Raw genomic sequence first — 10,910 nt, 5'->3', positions numbered from 1 at the left:
AAAAAATTACCATTGTATATTAATATGAGAAATGGTAAAAGATAACAAGACAATTCAGATTCCCAGCACTCAGCTTTCTGAATTAACAGAAGACTTCTTGATAGATATCTAGTTGTTCATGATGTCATGTGTGATAATGAAATCTGAGACTGATGTCATTCCTGCCCTCCTCAAAGAATTGTCTAAGTGTAGCACCCGACTTTCTTTCTGCTAAATTGTCTGTATCCCTGTTTTGCTCCATCAAGTTAGGGACATTCCCTCAGCTGTTATCATGTCAGAGTTTGGGTTATTGGAGATGTTACCACACAAGAGCCTGTAAAAACGATAGCTCTCCAGAAAAAAAGGCTGGCCCATGGCCCCTTTCCTGGGCTGAGCAGATGACTACGAAGACTCTGGCTGCTGTGATTGTTACGTGAAAGGTCTGATTTGTTCTATGCACTGTGGAACAGCCACATAAGCATGTGGCAGAATCCTACCAAATACACAGCCCCTGTCATTGGGATGTCTCTGTGGGCTGTCGAGAGTAGAACAAGCAGATCTTCCTATCAGCAGCCCCTCTGTTACCACCACATAGGTGTGGGCCAAGGCATGCGTCATGCTGAAAGTGATGCTTAGCAATTGCTCATTTTATCCCATTGGGGTAGTCATGACATTCAGGTTTTTCCCAATGTTATTCATTTGTCCCTCCCTTCTTTCTCCTTTCTGTCACATATTATTTTTAATCTTCATAAAAAAATATTGAGGAAACTTCAGCTCTCCAAGGCCAGAGTCTAAACCCTTTAGCCCTCCAGACTATCATCTGAGCATCAATTCAGATCGTCTTTGCTCCAGATCCACCACAAGCCCCATTTAACTCCTCTCCACCACCAGTGTCACCCATTCACGAAGATCCCCACAGTTCAGATATTCATTTGGTTTCCAAGGGGTTGGCATCTTTTCAATAAAAAGGACATATAAAGCAGACCTAAGGTAGATAGGATGGTGGCTTTACCACAGTCCTGTGGGGTAGGCAGACTTGGGCATTCAGAATAAGATTTCCATGAAGATTTGGGAGAGCATATTAAGGGAACCTATATAGAAACATCTACTTAATCACTTGGCTTTTTCTCCTTTTTCTTTCCCAGAAACTCATTATATATACAGTGACATGTATCAAATGTCCAGTAAAAATGGAATGTGGATGGAAATTGGATACAACCTAAGTCACTCTGGTCATAGCCTTTGTTTATGTTTATAATAATTATATCTAAATTATATAGCCTGGAAACATATTTCATCAGCTTGATCTTTTTAAATTGGTCTTCCTTTTCTGGTGAACTGAGTTGCATTCATATCTGATCATGTCACACTTGTTATTAGTCCATTAAGGTGATTGCTGAACATTGTAGAAATTCAATCTGAACAGGGCCAATATAAAGAGCTCATGGCAAAAGCAAGGAGAGGGTAGGAGGGACAGCATGAATGAAGGGACATCCTACCTTGAATGTATCATTCCACTGTGATACCTCAGCTCATGAGAGAGAACCATTTTTAAGGAGGTAGTGATAGAATTGGAGTGTATGGCAGTGATTTTCAAGTGGGTGATAGTGGAATTGATGGACTCACACTTCCCTGATGTCAGTGGTTTTCTGTTGTGGCTGCACAAGGGAATCACCTGCAAAGCTTTTAAAATATTCTTACGCCTGAGTCCCACCCAGAGAGATTTTGATTTAGTTGGTCTGGTGCGCTGCCTGGGAAGCGGAATTGTAGAAACCTCCCCAGATTAATGTAATGTGCAGCTGAGGTTGAGAACCACTGCTCTAGCTGGCTGTCTCGGAATTCTGGGGAGAGGAAGGGCATGTATAGCTTAAAAAATAATATTTTAAATTCTCTTATTTCATTTGAGACACAATATTTATTCAAAATGTTTAGTAACATTAAATGAGGATGTGATGGTTTTTGTATCAAAAGATGGCTGTTGTTAAAAAGGTTGAGACACAGGTTTTGAGGAAAGAGAGAGCTAAAAGTTGGAGTGTTTATTCTATCCACTTTTTAGACTTTGCAAGAGTGTGCATCCACAGTTGCATTTGTGTGGATGGAATCACTGAATCTTTTTCATCTCCTACTCAGAATACATCTGCTTCCTGCTTTCACAATGTGCAATTTTGCTCTTTTCTGTTGTGCAGCTATGGGAGACATCCATTTAAGATCAACTGTTTACATGTGATACATCGAAAACTGTTTACTTCAACTTTTATAGAAACCCAGGCTCATGGAATCACTGCAAATCTATCTGCTCTTCAGCAATACGAAGACCCTCTGAGATGCTACAGGGGAGAGGAAGCGGAGTCTCACATCTGGTTACCATTTTCTTTTTGTCATTGGCTTAGGATTTAACTGAATCATGACAAGAACTACTGAAATGTTACACTATAACATGGAACAATAAAGGTACTGGTATGTTAATGGATAATCCGCATGACAGATAAGATGTAGAAATATCCATAAAGTTAACTCACATGACCCAAATGTAGCAAGTTTCCTAAGGGACAATAGTGGATTCAGAACCTGATGTTCTGAAGCACATCCTCACTGTAAACAGTAATGCTATATGCATGAAGCTTCTGTTTATTGTTTTCCATATTTAAGGAAACAACATCCCATAATAGAAACGAGCATGCAGGGCTAAGGCATATAGGATTTTTCTGCAGGACTTTAAAGCTTTGAGAGGCCAATATCCCATAGGCTAACTTTAAACATGTATTTTAATTTTTGTTTTGTTTTTTACTTTTCATATTTATATTAGCATACAAGGACAATTGTATATATGTAACATTTTTAAAATTAAAAAAAATGCAGCTGTTACACACAAGTGTATTTTGCCAAATGCCTAAAAATTCAGTCACAATCACATCATCGTCATCCATCCAGTGATCTTCAAAGACTATAAGCAGGTAATGTTGTAAATATAGTGGTCAGTGCTGTAAATGTGTCTCTCCATAATTGGTATTTGTCCAAAACATGTGATATCCCTTTAACCTGTGCACAGTCTGGAGGCGCAGTTTTATTGAGTAAGTAATTGAGTGAGAGAACAAAATGCCCAGCAAAACTTCTGGCCTCCACAGTTTGCTGATGCAGGAGCCCACTCTGCTCCCGATGGGCTGCTCCCTGGAAATCATCCATCCCATCCATCCATCCCATCTCATCCCAGTGAGCCAGCCCCTCAGCAATGTGTCCTGCTGAGATTAAGCAAGTGCACCAAAGACACATGAGACCACGTACTGCCAGTGAGCTGGTAGCTTCTGACTTGCCAATACTCTAACCCTTTGTGGCCTGAAGTTTTTTTCCTTGACAAAACTTTTCAGTCACCCTTATCTGTGAAATGAATGACTTGTTTTAACAAAAACAACTTTGACACTATTGATTAAGAATATTTATCATCACTGGGATGTGAATCCCAACAAGTCATTCTGCACTCATTCTGGAGCAAGATGATGGAAGATTCTACTGTTTGAGTTGGGTAGCCTCAACCGTTCATAAAGGGTTAAGTTAGATCTGAACCGCAGAGATGCAGCAACTACAAAGCTACACTAACAGCTGGCAGGGGGAAAGAATCTGATGCTTTGAACCATGTATTTTTTAATCCATAGGAAAATAAGATTCTATTTTAAAAGACCCTTCTTTAAAACCAAAGTTTGATAACTGTTGTAATGGCAGATCTGTCATTCCAAAAGAAAGCTAGCTACCCTAGTGAGGCTGGAGATTGATGGGCTCAATCACATGGTCTGCTCTGAAGTATACTTCTGATTTCCTAATTTTCTGTGTGTTCTTAAGGGGTATGGAACCTGCAGACAGGGTTTCAGAAGTAATCTCTAAATTTGATCCTCTTCCATAGTATCCATGGACAAAATCCATATCATCTTCATATGTAATCAAATTGATTACATATGATGCCCAAACTGAAGGGCCGAGTTAGAAGGCAGCATTTTGTGCTTTGTGTTTATGTCTTTGGTAATGGACCTCTCTTTTGAAAGTCTTTGAAATGGTTGGAAAACAATTTAATGATCCAAAATTACATAATGTAAAACAGCATTCTTCATGACAGGAAGGGATGTGATTGTTAATATGACCATAAAGCAATCCATCAGGCCAAGGTTTGGCTGAGTGTTGGGCACTGTTGCCACATAGCTCAAGCCAAGAACAGAAGGGCAGACAGATTGAAAGATGTAGCAAATAAAGTGACTTTTTACCAAGATCACTGTAATGTGCACTGAATGTTTCCTGGTATTGAGTGTATAAAAGGCTAATGCTATAAGGTTTATTTTGACTATAAAAGAGTTTATAGATTTGAATATAAGGTGCCTCATGTAAATATGCTTCCTAGTTACAGGTACACAAACTCTAATTTGAAAGAATCCACAAATGGCTAGCTGAGAAGTTAACAGATCTCTGTCTATCATCCATCCATGTGTCTTTCTTCCTTCACCTATTTTTACATGAAATTATTATTTCAAATGAAAATCATTATCATGTGCCTTTTGGAAGACATGGTTGCTCTAGAGGTATATAGTTTGTAATTACCCTCCTTGGAAGCTCCACCTTCCTGTGGAACTGAGTAAAAATTTTTATGTTTTATTTTTAGAGATTATGATTTTAGGTATATAGTAACTTTAATGTTCTATTCTTGGAATCTACTCTATCTCCCATGTTTAAACATTCTTAGAGCCATTTGTGGGATTCATTGACAAATTTGTAGTCTCAAGGGAGAGTTTCAAGAAGTATCTGTATGTATACTCATGGTTTGGGGTTCTAGAGGCATTACATCTAAATATTTATGACTTTTCATCCACTGAGGTAGGTAGCATTAAATATATAAGCACAGCATTATTTCTCTTTAAATATCTATTTTGAAGAGAAACTTTGAGGCCATATAACAGTTTATATCATGCAACTAATATTTATATTTCCCAATCCACTACAAAATCATTGCTAAGCAGAAGAGAGCAGTTACTTGGCCTTTATGTTTCATTGTATGCCTTTTCCCCCTCTTTCTAAAGTTTTATGCATTGATAAGACTACAGATTGGCACCCAGCTGCCCGAGATGTTCCATTTATCCATAGTCGTCTTTGTGCAGTCAACCCTGATTTAAAGGAACATTTAAATCTCTCCAGTAAGTGTCAACAGGAAGGCATGGGATAGCAGGGAGTCCTTACGGAGAGGACTGGCCACATGAACTGTCCTCTGCATCCAGCCACTCTTTATTTAGATGGGAAGTGTCATGGTCCTCTGAATGCTGCAGGCTGGAAATGATCCCCAGGGCACATGCAATCTGTGGAAAGGAATAAATCAGACAATGCAACATGATGAGGGTTTTCAATTTGCTGTGGTTGCTGTATTTTTAACAAGAAACCCAGAGCTTCGATTAGGAATAACCTATCAGAGTTGTTGCTTTAAAAAATACTGATGAATAAAGCAAATGTGGGCTTAAAATGCCAACTTATTTTTCACTTTGATATTGGTGCTTTAAGTGATGCCATAGTTTGTCTCTTTTCCCTCTCACTTTAAAAAGAATTTTAAAATTGTGTTTGTATATAGGGTCAGTCTGGCATAGAATTTCTGAAAGTAACATTAATAGGGTTTCTAAAGAAGTTGTCAGTAAGACAAAATTAGATATTCTGTGCACTTTCCAAGAAGGACTCTTTTATGTTTGAATTTCAAAACAGGCTTACATTTCTTTTCTGTTGATTCCCTTGCATATCTACATAATTTAATCCTCTCTATTGTCCGAGATCTCTTATGGCTACTTTACCTGTTACCATTTTTGGAATTTTGTTCTTTATGTTTTACAGTTACCTTTGGACCAGAAGATATATGATATTTTTATTCATTTTTTTTCAGTGTTTTAAAATAACGTTTGTTCGTTTTATCCATTCATTTCCTATTGTCATGTAGTTCTATTTTAACCATATATATATAGTACTTTAAATAAATTTTCTTATGTTATTATTTAACACAATAATAAATCCTTATCTAAATAAAAGACTATTTTACTTTATTTTACTTAAAGGAAAGATAATTTATTGGCAGGATATTGAGTAGCTTGTAGAGTATATGGGAAGGGGAGAGCCAAGTTAAGAACTGGCAGGAGTGAGGAGGGATGAGACAGCTGCCTGCACAGTCTGACAGGACACATCTGGCCGCTGCCACTGGATGCCCACGTGGACAGCATATCATAAATATCACCCTACCGGTTGGTAAGTTGGCATGAATTTTCCATGAAACGCTCTTGACTCCCGTTTGCACCGTCATATCTACTTTTTATGCACCTAATTATATTTTTTCTTTAACTTTTATGGTTTTTTTTTTTTTCTTCTAAAACTGCCACCTAAATACCTTTCCACTCTGTTAAATGTATGGAGTCAAGATAAATTTCTCACTCTTGCTCTGCAGCTTAAGATGTAGAGGAAGTAAACACTTCCATGGAATAGGGCTTAATTTGGGGCTCAGATGTTTGGTTTTTTTTCCTCCTTAGATGTTTTTGAATGGATAAGACTACTCTGGTTTTGGAAGCAGCAACTTTTCTCCTGACCTGGAAGAACTAAGGACTTTGATAAACAATTTCCCGTTGATAGTATAATATAATGAGGGGCCCAGTCTGCTCTTGTGAAAATTGGCCCAGCGGCAGGCAGCAGCCCATCCCAGCTGTGTGTGAGTAGCCCTGCTGTTCAAAGTACACCTGCTGGGAATTGTTGGCACATGCTCATAGCATATGCTCTGGGGTGAGGTGCTTTTAATTCCAAGAGGAGCTTTTCTATCACATCTGCAGATGCACAGCAAAGATGCAGCAGGACTTTAGAAAACAGGAGTGTTTCTATTGACATTTTATTCATTGCTTTGTTAGTCCCCCAAATGGAGCATCTTCTGGTTGTTTGTAAGCAGAAAAAACAAAACATTCAAAACCAAAAACCTAATTAGTACTTTTGTCCTTTATATCCATAGTCTGACAAGCAAGCAAGCATCCTCACGGTGAGATTTTGAGGGATGCTTCCAGAACCATCCCGCTTCCTATGTAGCTCCCCCTTCAGTAGCTGTGCAACTCTTTCCTCCTGACTAGGAACTTCTCTATTGTGGAAGTCAGTTCCTTTGGCTAAGCTGTCCCTTGAGAGAACCCTAGGATGCCCTAGGGAGTAGAGGTGGCAGGCATCTTTATCTTCGCCCACTGGCACATTAGCAGCTTATGCATCTTAGGAAGTCACTGGGAGATGAGTCCCAAGAGGGTGAATTTCAGGATGGGGAGGAGATAAGAAGCAGAGAACTTTGGGAGATCATGGGGCATTTAGTTGTGGCACAGATGCAGAATGAATATCCACAGGAAGATTCCTGAAGCCAGATATGCAAGAGAGCACACATTGTCACAAGGGGTGTGATGGGAAGAGAGGTGCTGGATGCCTAAGACAGACTTGCGTGCTTGGCAGATTGACTGAGTGTTGACTCTGAATACTTTGTGGTCCAGTCCATGATAGGTCAGTCACTCTTGCCTGATGCATCCCTGTTGCATTGTTCATAGAACCTGTATCATATGGGGAAGCTTGAAGGCTGGCAGGCTTTTCATCAAGTAATCATCATTTCATGTTCTTAAGTATCCTTGAAATCAAAACCAGGCAATGTGTGTTTTTGGTTTTGTTTTACAAAAAGGCATACAATGAGACCAATTCTTAAGATAATGCACATACAGAATCATCAATAAAGTTTCAAAGAGTTTATGAAGAAAAGGTATTTTCCTTTCTTGTAAAAAAAAATTATATATATATAATATGCTGATCTGCATTCACCCTAGGGCTTAGCCTCTTGTTTTATGAATTTTCAGGCTGTGATTTGTGTTGGATGGTTAAGCTCTAAAATAATGCAAATAGCCCCAATCTTTAAATATAGCGGTGCTAAGTTGAACAAGTCACACAATACAGAAAATGCTGATATGAATTAATACTTAGTAATAATACAAAAGTTCCTGCTAAATTATATATGTGTATCACTGCCTGATTAGAAACCCCACTTTTCTTTCCTAATCCAGCACAAAATCAAACTCTGATTCTACAACCAGTCTTTGTAAAGGGCAAAAATGACTCAACACCTTTGTTTTGTATGGAAAAACTTTTTTTTTTTTACACTAACTGCAAAAGTGCTTAAAAAAATGTTTATTCAGGATAACTAAGCATGTGCTCCTTTTTTAACTTGCTGGAAGACTTGCCCTTCCAAACTAGCACCCCCAAAAGACAACTTCTTTCAGAAACTGGGTGTTTTACCTAAACATAGTAGCTTAAATATTAGCCAGCAGTAGGTCAGCACTAGTGTTTTCCACGGTTATCACCTTTGACAGGTGATGTCCATCTATAGATAGTGGAAGCCACCCCATGGGGAGGTGTTAATAGCAGCATGGTTTCACTTTTGGTAATCAGGTAATCATGTGTATATACTTAGATTCGCATTATTTTAACATTTCTCTGCTACTCTGCATTTCAGGTTCGTTAAGCTATTTTAATAATTACTGGGGTTCTGGCAAACACCAATGGAAATGTATATGGCAACTGCTTTCCTGAGCAAATGTAATTTGTTTTATGGCTGTTCAAGTTATAAAATTGCTCTTACATTGTAGGTAAACAAAATCTTGATGTTTTTAAAGGTCACTGTAACTTAAGGTTCAAATTTCTGGCACAGTTTTATTAGTATTCACTTCGAAAGCTAATAAGATACCATGGTTTTCTATGTTACTCTCATTGTAACATTAGTAAACTGACTTTCAATAAAAGATTTATGTTATTTTGATGCACGACTCTTTTCTCTTTTTTTTTTCTCCCAGCCAGTTTCTCTTTCAGAAGCTTCGTTAGGGGTACAGTCAAGGGATTGTTTCTTTTCTGTTCACTGGTGTCCCAGAAGGGGTCACTAACATGATGAGAAATTGAGAAATATAAAGCCTTTAGCAAAGCCTGAGTGCTCAATTTGTTGCAGTTTCCTCATCTGGATGGCAGAGGTAGTTTACTTATTTATCTGTTTGCCTCTCCTCGTAAGCACTTCCTCTCTCACCCTAATGAGGATCAGTTTCCTCTATCCTGTCCTGTAGACCAGGTGGTGCTTAGTTAATAAGCTCACCTGTGCTGCATTCTAAAGCACTGAGCCTAGGATGGGCTCATGAGTTCATTGCCTAAAAACTGTTCCACCCTGGCCGTTTCATCTTCCAGGCAGGCATTTTACCTGCCCATCATTATTCTGGCATTTGCAGGGTCCTTGCCATCTGCTCATAGGCTGCATAGGAAATAAGTTATAAGTAGTCAAGGTACTGTTTTAATGTGAGAAAAAGAGAAGGAAGTCATTGTTGAAGGGCTTATACATTTATTATGAGATTTTAAAAGTTTATGGTGATTACATGCTCCATTTCTTGTATTTATAATATTTTAGTCATATAATAATTCATTTAGATGAACACTGAAACAGTAACACACTCAGCTAGGCCAAAGCAAAGTCTAGTTCACAGATGGCAGAAGTTTTAGCTCACATGCCATCTCACGGACTTCACAGTACCACCTGGAACATCATGCTGAAGGAAAGTCTAAACTCCAGTTTGGCTCAATAGAAGCAAAAGCTTTAATTTAATATGACTGATGTGGTGCAAATCTATGCCAGCTATCCCCAGGAAGCACCAGGTCTCTGGCAGCCACATTCCTATGGAAGTGCATGAAATGTGTTAAAAGTACTTTATAAATCATGGATCTCTTGAAACATATGAGTAAAGCACACATCTCCAAAATAAAATTAAATCCTAAATGAGGGTGATTTGAGGAGCTTAATTCTGCAAATAGTTGAAGTATTCAAGCTTGAGCTCACAGCTTTACCATGCTCCAACTGGATTCTTTAAGAAAAAGTAAACAGACCAGGAAATAATTTTTTAAAGTAGTGGGTGAGGCTACACTAGAAGTGTACAATGAATGAAACACAACCCAGCATAAAATAGAAGCCAACAGATTCCACTTGTAATGAAGACTGGCTGTAATTAAAGGAGATGAATACATCAGATTTGTCAAGGGGAAGGAAACTTTCTAACTGCAGGGACATGCTGAAGACTATGCTCCATGCTTTTGGAAAGAAGGGGTGAAAGCAGAAGGGGAGGAGATAAAGAGATTCGTTTTGAGGTATCAATAATTAAAACAATTAACTGAATGATGTCTGATATGGTTTGGCTCTGTGTCCCCACCCAAATCTCATCTCGAACTGTAATTCCCATGTGTCAAGGGAGGGACCTGTAAGCCCCACATCAAGGGAGGGAAGTGATTGGATCATGGGGGCAGTTTCCCCCACTGTGTTCTTGTGATAGTGAGTTCTCATGAGATCTAATGGCTTTATAAGCGTCTGGCATTTCCCCTGCTTGCATTTCTCTCTCCTGCTGCCTTGTGAAGAAGGTGTCTGCTTCCCCTCCCGTCATGACTGCAAGTTTCCTGAAGCCTCCCCAGCCATGTGGAACTGTGAGTCAAACCTCTTTCCTTCATAAATTACCCAGTCTTGGGTAGTGTCTTTATAGCAGTGTGAGAACAAACTAATATAATGTCAGAGGGATGGTTTTGTAATACTTTAGCATTTACCCCAAAGCCAATTCAGAACCACAATTGATGCAGCACACCTTGGGACTTGTTCAAATATGGCCCATAACCTTCAGCAAGGGCCTTCTTCCCTACTGCTTATCCTGAACCAGGAAATTACCATTTCCTTAAACTATGATTTCCTCAGAGGACCCTGGTGAGTTGAAACCAAACAACAGGTGCTGGGACACTGAAGGTGAGCTCCCTGCCTCCTAATCCTCTGAGCCCCTTTTTGGCCCTTTTCTAGACAGCCCAGGCTCAAGCAGAGCTTTGTGGCCTCATAGACAATATAGGGAGATGCA

General features: G+C 39.0%; 1 protein-coding gene across 5 annotated transcripts in view; it reads left to right on the top strand.

The window, feature by feature from the left end:
* The window catches only part of ADAM22 (ADAM metallopeptidase domain 22), a 260,142-nt gene extending 255,525 nt beyond the window's left edge, over positions 1–4,617 (top strand). For all 5 annotated transcript variants that reach the window (XM_011961759.1, XM_011961758.1, XM_011961757.1 and 2 more), the window contains one exon: positions 2,166–4,617. In XM_011961759.1, coding sequence (XP_011817149.1) covers positions 2,166–2,186 — 21 coding nt within the window. In that variant the 3' untranslated portion in view covers positions 2,187–4,617. The remainder of the gene's footprint in view (positions 1–2,165) is intronic.
* Positions 4,618–10,910: the final 6,293 nt, after the last annotated feature.

This window comes from Colobus angolensis, unplaced genomic scaffold, assembly GCF_000951035.1.
Source record: "Colobus angolensis palliatus isolate OR3802 unplaced genomic scaffold, Cang.pa_1.0 Scaffold569, whole genome shotgun sequence".
Taxonomy (NCBI): Eukaryota; Metazoa; Chordata; class Mammalia; order Primates; family Cercopithecidae; genus Colobus; species Colobus angolensis.
This window is presented reverse-complemented; position numbering and strand designations above follow the sequence as displayed.